The sequence below is a fragment of the Tripterygium wilfordii genome, chromosome 11, assembly GCF_013401445.1.
Source record: "Tripterygium wilfordii isolate XIE 37 chromosome 11, ASM1340144v1, whole genome shotgun sequence".
Classification (NCBI taxonomy): Eukaryota; Viridiplantae; Streptophyta; class Magnoliopsida; order Celastrales; family Celastraceae; genus Tripterygium; species Tripterygium wilfordii.
This window is the reverse complement of record NC_052242.1, coordinates 5,437,714-5,452,849: the sequence shown is the minus strand read 5'-3', so window position 1 is coordinate 5,452,849 and position 15,136 is coordinate 5,437,714. Positions and strand designations below refer to the sequence as shown.

Here is a 15,136-nt window from a genome sequence, read left to right as displayed (position 1 = left end):
TTGAAAGTTTGAATGCTTGAGAGTTTAAGCCGATGGGCTGAAATTTGTATTTTGATTGATGTGTGTGTGTTTGATCTATCCTCTTCTCTTCTTGCTTTATACTGCATTAATACCTTCATGTAAGCTAGAACTTCGCCCATATCAACTAGAAAAATGGCCATAACTGTCATGACTGCAGTGGCCCGAAATTCACTCCATTATGCTCCATCTTCTTCAACCGTCTCTTCTGGAAGCTCCATGTCTCCAGAAACTCTCCATGCTGTTGAATTCATGCAGAAAATAGTTATCCATGATTATAGGCAACTAAGCAACCAATCACCTTGTAAATAGGAACAAGCCCATGTTTGTAGGAACAAACTCAATAACTGATCTTATCTCCATGATTTTGCACCTAATTTGGGCCAGATAAACCACTTAATTGACAGCCCAAATACTGCAACTAAACTCGGCCCAAATAGACCTCACTCTGTCTAGCCCGTGTGACCAGACTGCAGCCCAACCTCCAACACGTCTGTCAAGCCCATACTTTGACTTTAGCCCTGCCCATAAGCCTACACAAATATGGTGTAAACAACTTCAAATTATAGAACATGGTAAATTCGCTGAAGTGATCTTGAAGGTTTGCAGACAGTGATTGGATAGGGAGTGTGTGGTGCTAAAACGAACAATTACCCACACAATAGCACCAAATATGTTGATCAATCAAGCACTTAATCACCAAATAAGCAAGTAAATCAAGCAAGAAATAAAGAGCCATGAAATTTACGTGGTTTGACGGAAAGCCTACTCCACGGGCGATAGAGATTGTTTGCACTATGTTGGAGAAGAGAAATCAAAGTGGAGAATCCTGATACAACAAGATCAAGCTTCTAGAGCTCTCTCTCACTCAAAAAGGGTGTTTTCTCTCACAAAAGTCAACTCTCAAAGTGTGTGTGCGAATTAGGGTAAAAAACCCTTACAATTTCAAATTTATACTGCAGGCCCTGACATTAAAGTCCGATTGATGAGAATGGGTCCCGATCGATCGGGATATGCTACTGTCTTCAAAAAATGTAGAACTGCACAACAACACGAGTGCTGCCTGGACAGATCACAAGGGTGTCCGGACAGACGCACCTAAAATCATATATCAGCATCCAAAGAGCGTAGAAACCGAGCCAAACATCCACAGGCAAATATGACTTCAAGAGCACTTTAGGTTATATTATTTCTTTTGGTTCTGGTAGTTTTTCTCGGAATTCAAGAAAATAGGAAGTGGTGCTTCTTGATCAAAAAAAGGGAAGTGGTGCTTCAATCCACAACTAAGGCTGAGTATGTTGCATCATGGCTGGAGCATCTAATCAAACCATTTGACTGAGTATGTTGTCTAGTTGTGTTTTCTCTGTTAAGTTGGTATTAGACTGTTTTGTAGAGTTTTTTTTTAGTTAGTCAATAGCGGGGCATTTGGTTGGCATTTTGAGGGGGGAATGAGAAGAGACGAGAGTGAGAGAATCACTCATTCCTCATTTGGTTTTGTTTGGGAGGGTGGAATCCCAAACTCATCCCACCCTCTTTCCCTCATGAAATTTAGCCAAGCTCATTAAAATGGTGAGATTGATTAATCTCCACAAGTAAGAATGAGTTTGATACTCAAAAGACTATTATACCCCTTATTAAGAAGTAATCACAATCATTAAATTAATATACTCTTATTTTTATGTACAAAAAATTTGGATAGTATAAAAATTATACAATTAAAATTCCAACACTCATGCTCACTCTTCATTTCATACCAAACAAGAAAATGTTCATCTCACACCCACACCCACACCCACACCCACACCCACTGGATTAGCAACTAAATGCCCCGTAAGTGTTTGACTATTTTTATGCATTTTATATTTATGTTCAGATTATTCTAGAGGAGCTATCTCACCTTCTGTACCAAAAAACTCACTTGAGTGAAGAACATCAATTTTAACAGAGCGCCTCTTTGTCGTTTTTCTGTGCACTCTCTGCTTCTTTACTTGCATGCTCGAAAAGAACGAGACATGATTCCAAAAAAGGATAGCACATGACTAGCAGGTTGGACATGAAAATATTGACATTTCTGGTGCTATGCATGTGTGAAACTTGAATATTTGAATACCTTCTTCCAGCACCAAGAATTAATTTCTTTCCAGACTAAAATCAACATCAACTGATAATTTAAATGGCCAATTCAAAGGATATATAAAGGTGAAAGCAGTTAACAGAAGGTAGCACTCAAAAAGGAGCTTACGTTCTAGTGTAGTGTAGTCTAACTCCTTATACTTGGACAAACCACAAAGTGCAAAATTAAGAAATGTATCCTCATAATTCGTTGGGGAAAAAACTTCCTTTTTCACATAAGAGGATCTTATCTGTGAGAAATCCAGCAGTAAGGATTTCGTTCGAGCCCTTCATATCCCATAGCAACAAAGGATATTCCGGACTAAAAAGCTATGGCTGAATGCAAAAAAGCCAAATACTAGAATCTCCTTGGTAGTCTGCTGGAGTAGTTATGTGCACTGCATAGAACAAATACCGGTACGCTGAGGAAGTTATTTTCAGATATGCTACAACCCAAAAAACTTATGGAGCGTCAGAAATTCCAATTCCCCCTAATGTTCTAGCAGCGCCATGAATCGGTAAACAGTCACTCTCCCTCCGTGTGTGTGTGTGTGTGTGAGTAAAGGACCTTTGGAATTATATAAAGACAGGAACTTAATAGATTATCTTATAAATTTGATGCATAGTGATAACACATCATAAAACAACTTTAACAAACTATAATGATGACTTCAAATTCACAGATGTTTCTAATTACACAGAATTACTATACATGACAAGCTAACACATGATTCCATCTGTATGCATTTATAGTATAGTATGTGATTGATTGAGTATTCCAGCGGCAACAAATAGAAGATCAGGGAGGACCATCTACAAATTCTCAATGTCTCGAATGTGCAGTATCCTGTTCAGCATATTTGTCATTATAACTTGTATCTCAGTGATTTCAGACATAATTAAATTTAAAACCAATATCAAAGTTGTCAACTATGTGCAAGTTAGTATGTTGCCTTATTCACATCAATACTCAATGATGGTATAATCGGAACATAGAGCTAATGGAGATAGGAACTAACCATGTAACTAGTAAGCATTGATAATGCTTCGGAGTTGACTATTTCCAGGAGCATCCTACTCTTTCTGTATGGCATTCATTTGTAATGCACTCTTTAGAAGATTTCTGTACTCTAGACTTCTTGACCACTCGTCAATCTCACGAGCTCGTAGAACGGGCAGAGGATGTGAAAGTTGCTGAGTTTGAGCATTTCTGAACAGCACGAGTCAATTAGACAATGCAATGAAACTAAGAACCCAGTCCTTTTGTTTTCTACTCATACTACTGCTAACCTTATATACCACCCCAGTGGGCTTGATGATGCTTTTTCATAAGAGCGAGCTTGCTCCAGAAATGCATCCACATTCAGATCATCAGCCAAAGATGGACTGCCCCCAGCCAATTTCATCAAAACAGAAATGACCACCTCTTGTAGGAGCATTATAATACAGATTAGAAAACCAAATGAACCGACCAAGACACAAACAAATCAAAGATAAATTCTGCAGTTCTGGGGAAACTTTTTTTACCTTAGGGTCTTGGGCAACAAGAAGGGCTGCACGATCACAAGTTAGCTCTGCTGCTCGCAGCCAACGTAATAACTGCTCTTCTAAACTCCGAGCTATTAAGCTACCAAGTCCTGCAAATGACACAAGTATCCAAAACCCCGAGTACAGATGAGCAAACAATCTCTGGTGAAAGTGAATAACAACAGTTCATAAATGAAATAAGAGACATGGAAAATTTGCATCACTTTTTCAATGTTTCCAGGCAAAATTCTTCAAGGGAACATTTTCTGTCAATAAAGGAAAAATGATGGAAGTATAAGAATCTGAAATACTATTCTAGCAATTGGAAATCTTCATTGTCATGGTGCTAAAACTCATGAGAATTTTTATTTGCAGTGAAGAAAAGTCCAATGAAATGATCATATAGGCAGAATCAGAACTTGAGATCCATTATAAACATACATAGGAGGAGGGTCATGATTACAAACAACAAAGCAACCCATGAAATCATTAGAATGCTGAGGCTTCTCTTTGTATCGTAATAAGGGAAAATCAGCAAAGAATTTGCACACAAGATACAAGGATAGAGACTGTGGGCACAGTCCATAAAATATTCTGACGAATAAATGTGACTAAAACTAGCCAACCAACCTCAGCTAAACATTAAAACACCAGATCACCTACCAGGTACACTATATGCTCCAAGGGTAAGTATATTCGCAAACGTGAGCCAAACACCATGATCGCATTTCAAATGGCCCAACTCATGAGCCAAAACAGCCTATTTAAGTTAAAAAGGTGCGAAGTTAGTAGTGATTCATAATGTGAAAGGTATTACAGCAGTGAAAAATAAAATGCATACAAAATCACTCAGTTTAATCAATACATCTACGTAGGCTAAAATAAACATAATGAAATAAGGATTAGCATAAAAATGACAGAAGTGCAATCAAAACTAAGCAAAAATGATTACTTTTCCCAAGGCCACTTGCCCATAATATTGTTTCAGATTACTAGGCAGAAAGGTCAATGGATACATGAATAATGACAATGTTGAAAACAAAGGATTATGGATAAATGCAAATGCATCTTCCAGATAGTGAGCACTACGGACCTGTAACTCTTTCCGAGTAAGAAGCTCCACAAGGCTAGTATGAACAACAACAAATGGCTTTTTACCACTTATTGCTAAAGTATATGCATTGGGTACTGGACTTTGTCGAATATACAGATCCGGAGCCTCAACATTCAGTATTTGAGCAGCCTCCAACATTAACTGATGAAGAGAAGAAAGCTGATACAACAGGAAAATTTTAAAAAATTAAATATGCTGATAAAAGTTAATGCTGTTTCCTACAACACAGAGACTGTATATCTGGCTCAATTTAGAAATAAATTTTTTAACTGGACAAAACTCATATAAATATAAAAACAATTGCATTTCCATACACATGTATATGCCTATATGGTTAAATGATTTGCCAAATGCATATCCTGAATACAGTCAGATGTAAATCTGACAAGAAGGTCCATGATGACACAAAGATATTTATTGAATTCATTTTTTTAGAAATGAATTTCTATATTGTCCAGGAAAGGAAAAAGTATCAACTTCTTATGAAGGAAAGTATTGGATAATGCTGGCACATTCAAGCAAAATTGTTTCTGAATATATATATTCAAGCAAAAAAAAAAGAGAGAATGCCGTTTTCGCTAGATTACCTAAAAGGTTCATTCATTGAATATATATAGGGGTGTTTACATCATGTTTCAACAACAAATCAGTTAGACATAGGGATAAGTTAAAGGAGAATATGCACAAAATATACAAAATCATGCTAGTTCAGTATTTAAAGGACTCTTACCTACTGGTAGCCTACTCATTAGGACAACCAGGGAAAGGTCCCAGGTTCAGGTCCACTCTCATGCTAATAATAAAAACATGACGTATCCAAAAAAACTGGTAGTTCAGTATTCGAAGAAACATTGTTCTCTCTCATATCTGCAGAGTATGTAGACTTTAACTTTTCAAAATCGGTGGCATCTGTTATCTCAACTGATGCAAAGTCTTTAAACAAAAAACCCTATATTTTCCTTCTTTTTTTCTCTCATGTCCTAGCCGTGAGAGGTTAGCTTGGAGTATAAGTTGTGAAAAAATCTTAGGAATTGTGGGATAGCTTATGAGAAATGCTATTATAATCCAAACATACACCAACCCACATCATCTCCATGTTACCGACCAAGCCAAAACCTTAGAGCTTTATTTTCCTATTCTCTATTGTGGTAGATTTAATAATAGAGCACCCTCTAAGTTTTTGAATAAGAAAATGTAGAACAGAACACCAAACTAAAAGGTTCATCATGACTCCTTGTGTGCTGACCACTTTGTACCAATGTCACAAGTATTGTAGCTCTAACAGCATTCTAGTTTACTAACATGTACCTCCATTATAAAGAAAAAGAAATCTCATTGCAGGTCGTGATAATTCCACGGAGAGGATTTATAAAAGCTGATAACTTATATTGTTTTGTATCTATATCTTCCTCTACCATTTCGCAACTGATGTCAACAAACCTGATTTTCTGAAACAAGAACTGAAGTCCCTATGTTCTCAAGAAGCATTATTTGCTCTGTCACAGATCCTGAAGTGACACATTCAAAGGAAAAATGTCAATACATTAAACCTCACCAGAATACCTTTAAAATTTCCCCCAACCACAAGAAATCATTTTCAATGGAAACTGGAAATAGAAAGAAAGGGTGTGTTGTCAAGGAGATGTGAATAATTAAACTTTGCACGAGATATTAGGGTAATTCCAAACCTTTATGTGCCCATTGCCATTAATAGTATGTGAGAGATAGATCTTTTTGGTGCTATATCAAGAATATTCAGACCTGATACCCTTCTATGTGGGTAGAAGGAATACATTTGCCAAATAAAAAGATACATTTAAAAAAAAAAACAAGATTACAAGCATTTCATCGAGTTTAGATTTCAAAGTCAATACTTATAAATCAAAAGTGTACCATTTTGTACAGAAATTGACAAAAGCAAAATTCTTTTGAAAAAATAAAAGAGAGCAATAGTGCTATAATTAGTATACTTGTTATGTATCTATCTTAACATGCCCCTACACCTGTCTGAGTGCTGTCTGGTTCTTCTATCAATGTAAAAATATATGTGCATTCTATGGCGTGAGGCTCAAAGTTGAGTGAATATAGACGGGTTTGTCACCAGAAAGGCGAAAGTCAAACAATTCAGAAAGCAGTAGTTTAAAGCTTTTACAAACAACACTCTCACATGTATACAATGAAGTATTACCATGCTCAGCATACACATTCACCCAATATATATACTTTTTTTGTGTAAAATAACCAGAGCTCTTGCAATAAAAACAGAAGCTACCTCCCATAAACATACATGCTTGATCAACCAAAGCGAATTACTATTTTGTGCAATAATTCAAAGCTAATTTTCCATAAACTAAAGACTTAAACACATTTAAAATACCAAGAATAGCCTTTCCCAGATCGTTCAACCCTGGAATCACCCTCAATATCAGCGTATTCTGAACCAAAGAAAATCAAATAAGGAAAAATAAAACCAAGGAAATTGAGCTTCGAGTACGAGATTCCACCACAAATGAATGAAAATTATAGAAGCATGAAAAAACCTAACATCAAGACAAATAATACAGCACCTGCTTATCGAGTGGATGCCTGAAATCATCGGCGTCCAGATTGTGGAACACAACAGGAGCAGCACTACAAACAGTAACCCTAAAAAAAAAGCTCTTCCTCTCCCTCTTCTTTACCGCGCCAAATCCAATACGAGACGCAACAAAGATCGATGCATTCGAAGGTGAAAAGCTGAAATCGAGAGAAGAAGGCCTCTGCGGGAACCAGAGAGCGGAGGGAGGCACCAAGGCCATCAGTGAAGTACAGACAACACAACCAGAGAAGACAATCCTGACGCCTGAAATATTAAATAAATTTTTTTTTTTTTTTTTAACTGCCTGTTTGGCAGGGCGGCGGCCACAGCGGATCCGCTAAGCGATCCGCTGGAGGCTAATGCACTGCCAAACGGCACATTTTCGCTAGCGGATCCGCTGACACATGCCAGCGGATCCGCTGGCGCAAAAGAAGCTCCCTAAGGGAGCTTCTTTCATCAGCGGATGAAACGCTGCAGCTTTTTGGCGTGGGTCCCACGCCAAAAAGCTGCAGCTGTTATTTTTTTAAAAATTTTAAATGTGTGGGTCCCACACTTTAATATAAAGTATTACTATTTAATGATTTAAATATTATGAATTAATTATATTTATATTTATGTATTCTAATAAAAATATTTATATTTATGTTTATGTTTATGTATTCTAATAAAAATTATGAATTTATTATATTTATGCAGTTATAATTATTATAACAGTAAATTTAATATTGAAATAAATTAATTAAAATTTAAAAATACAAATAAAATATTTATATTTAAGACTTTTAATTTTATAGGTGTTTAATTTTAATACATAATGATAAATTAAAAAATACAATAAATGTAAGAAAATTAATTTTATTAATTAAATGTAAATTAAAAATACAATAAATATAAGAAAATTAAGTTGATTAATTAAAAAAATACTTCAAATTAATTTTAAATATAAATTATATTTGATTAATTAAACTAATACTTAGAATTAATTTTAATAAGAATTATATTTATTAGATTACTTTTAATATAAATATAAAAAAAACTAATATTATAATACTTTATTTCAACCATTTTTCCGCTAGCGTCAGTTTTTAGTTCACCAAACAGCTCACAGCATATTTCACAGCTTTAAGCTCAGCATATTTTTCACAGCATTTCCGCTAGCATTGAAAATCAATTTTTCCGCTGTACCAAACGGAGCCTAAATCTCTTAATGTCTATTTAATAGCGTATGCACGTTTGTGACCATAGCCGTATTTTCTGGTTAAGCATTGGCGCCATTTCGTTTTCCGTTGACGACGGCGATTTTTTAGTGGCATTCTTGTGAATACGAACCAAGACTAGGAACAAAAGCGGCAATCAAAAAGTTTGCAGCCGGAAGTTGTATTTTAACATAAACGGTGCCGTTTAGTTCCGATGATAAGCTACCATCGCCACTCGTCACCTGATCACCGCCTTCGTTCGTATACTTTTAAGTAAATGTTAGATTCGATTCTATTCTATTCTATGGTAGATTCTATTCTATTCTATTCTATTCTATGGTTAATTATTTAAGGCTTGATTAATATTTTTTTTTACAAGCGTGAAATATTGATGATTATTTGTTTTTTAGGAGGAAATCGGTGAATCGACCTCCGACGCGGGTATCAGATGCGGTGGAGGATCAACAAAGAGAGCCTGCCTTACAAGAAATTCTCAGCATCAAGGTTTTTTTTGTTTTTGTTTTTATGTAATTATGCATCATGATCAACTGCATGTAACTGATTGATTTTTTTTTTCTTCAACTGATTATTATGTTGGTAGTTGATTGAGAGCGGAGAAAAAGAGAGACTGATGGAGCTTTTGAGAGAGAAACTGATCGAATGTGGCTGGAAGGATGAAATGAAAGCTCTTTGCAGGTTTCTTTTTATTTATTTATTGTTTGCATATTGTGCTCTTGGTCATTCAAAGATTCATGATTTAATTAAATTTAATTCCTGATTGCGGATTGTATGTATCTATGCATCTATATGTATATGTATATGTATTCAGTGGGAAAGAAGGTTAGAAGTAAATTAGTGGCAGAGTGTCCATGGGTTTGAAGTTCAGATAGATGGATGGGACTTGTGCAGAGGAGGCACCAGCATGATATACTTTGTAATAACAAAGTTCTGTGTTTGTTTGCAGGTGATGTTAATCAACAAGAACCAGAAATCAGATAAGAAGAGAAGAAGATGAGGAAGAAGAAGGAGAGGTCGGTGAAGACAAATTCAAAGAATTCATTCATTCAAAAACCTTACAAAGGCAACGGCTCAATCTGAGCTTATAAACCAGTACTTACAGATACAGTACTTGGAATAGACATAAAGGTAAACAATGGATATAAAAGAAAAGTGGGCCTAAATACAATATGGGCTAGCCCAGTAAGTGATACTTCTGAAGAATGAATAAAGGCCCAAATAGGATATAAGAACAAGCCTACAAGGAGAAGGCCAGAAAGTCCAAACAAGAAACCAGAGCTCGTCGTCATAGAAGATCGCAACGGAGATGGACGCATCGCAGCGGAGATTCTGTCACCCCCCCTCAAGTTGGACGAGTTTGAGGTCAAACAAGTTCAACTTGGAGATCAAATGTTGCTGGCGAGGAGCTGAAAGTGGTTTAGTGAAAAGATCTCCGGGTTGATCTTCAGATTTTAGGTAAGAAAGTTTAATTCTTCCTGCTTGTATCTTCTCTCGAATGAAGTGTAAATCTATCTCTATGTGCTTTGTTCTTTCGTGAAACACTGGATTGTGGCTGATGTAGATAGCTGCTTGATTATCACAAAACAAATTCATGGGATAGTTGGGTTGAAATCTGATTTCATTGAGGAGGTGAGAAATCCAGGTTATCTCACTTGTAGTAGATGCTATAGCCCGATATTCTGCTTCAGCGGAAGACTTAGAGATTGTAGGTTGCTTCTTTGATTTCCAAGAGATGAGAGATTCGCCTAATTTGATGCAAAACCCTGTAACAGATCTTCTATTGTCAAGACAAGACGCCCAATCAGCATCACAGTAAGCTTTGACCTGCATTTGGTTAGTGGAAGGATAGAAAATCCCTGTTGCAGTAGTACCTTTTAAATATCTCACTATTCTGTGAGCAGCTGTTAGATGTATGTCTGTAGGTGTTTTCATGTACTGACTTAGATTGTTAACAGAGTAACTAATGTCAGGTCTAGTGATTGTCAAATACATTAGTCTGCCAATCAACCTTCTGTATTGCAGAGGGTTTTCTAAGGGAGTTCCTGTTTCTAGTGATAGTTTTGTATTAGTGTCAGAAGGTGTGTGACTAATATTGGCACTGGTAAGGTTTGTATCACTTATTAAATCAAGTGTGTATTTCCTTTGACATAGATGAAGACCTGAGTTAGTGTTATAAATTTCTAAGCCTAGAAAATATTGTAAAGGTCCTAAATCCTTTATTTTAAAGCATTTAGCTATGTAAGTTTTGACTTGATGTAAGAGAGTTATATCATTTCCCCCTAAGGCCATGTCATCGACATATAAAAGTAGTAGTAAAGTACTACTACCTCTATGAATGAAAAATAGGGAATAGTCTGATTTACTTTGTGTAAAACCAAAGGCTATCAAGGCTTTACTACATTTCTCATTCCATTGCCTAGAAGCTTGCTTAAGACCATAAATAGATTTTTTAAGTTTGCATACTAGTGTTTTATCTAAATTAGTGTACCCTGGAGGAGTCTTCATGTAGACTTCCTCTTCTAAATCTCCATTAAGAAAAGCATTGTGTACATCTATGTGATGTATGTGCCATTTATGCATGCTGGCCAAGGCTAAAAATAGTCTAACAGTGGTGATTTTTACAACTGGTGCAAAGGTTTCTTTGTAATCAAAGCCTTCACTTTGATTGAATCCTTGAGCCACTAACCTAGCTTTATACCTTTCTAATGTCCCATTGGCATTATATTTTATTTTGTAAATCCATTTACAACCTATGGCTTTTCTTCCTAGATGTAGTTTGGTTAATTCCCATGTGTTATTTGAACTTAGAGCTTGCAGCTCTAAATTCATGGCTTCACACCATTTGCTATCTTTTAATGCTTCAGTGTAGTGTTTAGGTTCCTTGTGTAAAGCAATAGATGCAATGAAATGCTTATGAGATGCATGATGATTTAGCATAGTGTTATTGCAATGATAATCCCTTAAATAAAGGGGCATTTGTGTGTGTCTCTGTGGTCTGCCAGACAGTGGCTGAGATGAAGAAACAGGTGGTAAATTTTCTGTGTTGTTATATTGTTGAATAACTTGTGTGTTTGTGTCTGTATTAGGAGATTGTGATTTGTGAAGAAAAGGAAAAACAGATTCATAAAAATGCACATCTCTTGATATAAATATGTCCTGGTTTTCTATGTCTAAGAGTTTATATCCCTTTGTTCCTAAAGGATATCCTAAGAAAATACAAGCCTTAGCTTTAGGTTGAAATTTAGAAGTTGGATATTTGTTATCTTTTGCTAAGCAGTAGCAACCAAAAACCTTTAAGGTTTTATAATCAAAATTCTTTTTATAGAGTATACTGTATGGGGATTGTTTGTCTAGCACTCTACTAGGCATCCCATTTATTAGAAATACAGCTGTTTGTGTACAAAAGGACCAGTAATTCTCTGGTAAACCACTATGTAATCTTAAAGTTCTTGCTACATTTAATATGTGTTGATGTTTCCTCTCAACCACTCCATTTTGTTGAGGAGTATAAGGGCAAGTAGTTTGATGTTGGATACCTAATTCTAGAAAATAGGTTGGCATATGAAACTCCTTGCCATTATCTGATCTAATGATCTTGATTGTTTTATTAAATTGTGTCTTAACAAATTCTATAAATCCTTTCAAGTAATGTCTGGTTTCTGATTTAGTAGTCATTGAAAAAATCCAAGTCATTCTAGAATGATCATCCACTATGGTTAAGAAATATTTATAACCTTCTATGGAAGATGTAGAGTTAGGTCCCCAAATGTCTATATGGATCAAATCAAAACAATGCTCTGTAATAGAATTACTCAAACCAAAAGATGTTCTTTTCATTTTTCCAATAACACAGTCTTGACAATCTAACATAGATTCCTTAGGTACATTATAGATCAACTTAAGTACATTCAGAGAAGGATGTCCAAGCCTTCTGTGCAAAACAGTAGGATTAAATATGGCATTAATAGAGACAGAGTGATCAAAATGGACAAGATGGTCAGGATTGAGTATGTAGAGATCCTTAAGCACCATTCCCAAGCCAATCTTCTCCAAAGTGACTATGTCCTACAATTGACATTTTCCTTTGGTAAAAATCACATCATATTTATTGGTTTTGGTCAATTTGCTTACTGAGATGAGGTTAAAATTGAAAGTAGGGACACAAAGAACTTCTGTTAAAGTTATTTCAGGTGTAATTTTTACTGTGCCAATGTGAGAAATGTTGTGTTTCTGTCCATTAGGTAAGTGAACAAAAGAGTGATGCATTTCATGACAAGTCTCATATAATGATGCATGGCATACTATATGATCAGATGCACCACTATCTATGAGCCATCTATTTAAAATTTGCTTGGAATCATGAGATAGAGTACCTGAAACTGAAGCCACAGAACCAGCCTGTGCTTGCATGCTTTGAGAATTATCTGATTGAGAAGTCCTGGATTGCATGAAGCTCATAAATTGTTGACATTGTTCTGGTGTGAATTCCACTGTTGGCTTAGTTTCAGGTTCTGCAGTAGTTTGATTAGCTTGGTACCTTGCATTGTCATTGTTGTATCTTGGTCTTTTAGGAAACTGTTGTGGAAATCCATGTATTTTAAAACATTTGTCAATGGTATGATTAGTCATTCTGCAGTAGTTACAGAATAGACTATCCTTGCTTGCTTGCTGTGGCTTTCCAGCAGTGTTTTCCCTGTTTCCCTGTTGTGGCCTTCCAAAAGCATTGTCTGATGTTATTTGGTATAAGTAGTGTTCATTACTAGGGATAACGCAATAAGAATCACATGAAGGGCTTATTATTTTCCAAATACATAGTTGGATGGCTTAAAGTTTACATTTTGTTATAGAGGGGCTTAAAGTTCAAAGTGGTGTGGTAGAGAGGCTTCTTATTCCTTTATCCCTTATTATTATATCAGACTCGGCAAATTTCAAGTGATTCAGTACTGGCCGAATCACCACCGATTCTAATAGAAGAAAATTAATAGGGACCGAACCCGACTTGATTTACGACAAGCGCAAAGGAAAAGCTCCGATTTTTTAGTAGGGATATCGACTAAGGTGAGGGTTGCCACCGCTAAAACATTCTATATGATTTCTATGAAACTATTGCTATTCGACACATATATATAGTATTCGTTTTAGTAAATTTATTTCCCCAAAAATATCCAATAATTTTGTGTGAATTGATGTTGCTACTTGGAAATTTTGATGAAGCTTTTGGTTGGGTTTAAAGGCTGCTGAAATGTATACCTATTGCTTTTATATATTAAATAATTTGTACAATATATACATATGTCCGGCCAATGTGGCAATATTGTTCCTCTTATGTATGTAAGTGTATGTATATATATATAGTTATATATATATATATGGTCGTATGATATGAACACGGGATAGGGCACGGCCAAAATAGAAAAGATTATATATTATATATATTTTTATGATTAATCTCTTGCGTATTTGTAAGTCATACATGTGCTGTCCCGGATATATATTTATACATGTTGTTTGCCCAAACGGGCAAGAAAAGTCATTGAGTACCTTGGATTGATAAAAGGAAAGTTGGCATTTACTTGAAACTTGAAGTATTGATTATGGGTCATTGGAATGTGATGACATGTTTTGGAACTTCATATTTAAACTTTGAAGTAATACTACTTTTAACTATATGTGTTGAAATTCCCTATTCCACACTCTTGGTGAGTTGTACTTGATGGATTATTATTTAGTTATGGGATATGTTGTGAAAGTCGGTACACGCGACAACCCCAAACCTTGGCCCGGTTGTGGGGACTAATTGAATTGGCAATTTGATGTGTTCGGGTGTGGTAGGAAGTGTTGACCCTACTCACCGCCCATCATAAAAGTACCACGAACTTTCTTGACGAAGAGGCTCACACGTGGTGTTCCCTCCCTACAAACCGGAGTGACAACTTCGGGTTAAACCGTACGAGGGACGCGGTCCCCTTGTGGATCATATGTGGAGGAATGAATGGGAATTATTTTATGAAAACACATATACATGCATATATTTCTTCTATTCATATATATATAATTGTGTATAAAGCGACCTCCATGGAATTTCTTTTTTTTTTTTCCTTACGTAAACCCGGAATTATTTGATTTAAGCCTCAATTGTAGGGTATGACTTATGCAAGGAAGATTTACTTTATATATTTATTTTTTGAAAATTTAAGTGTTCTTTGGATTAGCTTGGTTAACCCTCTTACATGTTTTCCATACATGTAGATAATAATACAAGCTAAGAGGACGCGTTTGAACTCGCACAAGGTTTGGATGTTATGTTTATATTTATGTTAGTTTTTACTTTTAATAAGTTGTAAGGAACAACCTAAGTAGTGATGATCAACTTATCTTGGTGATGTAACTAAAAGAGTTGGAAGTTTATTAAATATTGTGGTAGTTATTATTGATGTTTTAGTATGGTTCCAAAAAGGCTTACGGGGGCTATGCATGTGGACCCAAATGGGTGGGAACGCGTGGATAGCTATCGTGCCGTGTAACCACCTCGGGTGAAGGAGGGGTGTTACAAATTTATCCTTTTACCAACAA

General features: G+C 35.8%; 1 protein-coding gene across 3 annotated transcripts; it reads right to left on the bottom strand.

The window, feature by feature from the left end:
• Positions 1 to 2,212: 2,212 nt before the first annotated feature.
• Positions 2,213 to 7,639, bottom strand: LOC120008523. Of its 3 annotated transcripts, none has more exons than XM_038858870.1 (9): positions 7,339 to 7,638; positions 7,149 to 7,206; positions 6,212 to 6,279; positions 4,751 to 4,930; positions 4,321 to 4,417; positions 3,658 to 3,767; positions 3,421 to 3,554; positions 3,150 to 3,340; positions 2,213 to 2,528 (listed from the first exon to the last, which is right to left on the bottom strand). In XM_038858870.1, the coding sequence occupies exons 1-8, from the start codon at positions 7,567 to 7,569 to the stop codon at positions 3,205 to 3,207; spliced, it is 1,014 nt and encodes a 337-aa protein (XP_038714798.1). In that variant the 5' UTR covers positions 7,570 to 7,638; the 3' UTR covers positions 2,213 to 2,528; positions 3,150 to 3,204. The 3 variants fall into 3 exon arrangements, with proteins under 3 accessions (XP_038714798.1, XP_038714797.1, XP_038714799.1); XM_038858869.1 differs by lacking the exon at positions 2,213 to 2,528 and adding an exon at positions 2,720 to 2,977 and having other exon boundaries at positions 7,339 to 7,637; XM_038858871.1 differs by lacking the exon at positions 2,213 to 2,528 and having other exon boundaries at positions 3,180 to 3,340; positions 3,421 to 3,556; positions 7,339 to 7,639.
• Positions 7,640 to 15,136: the final 7,497 nt, after the last annotated feature.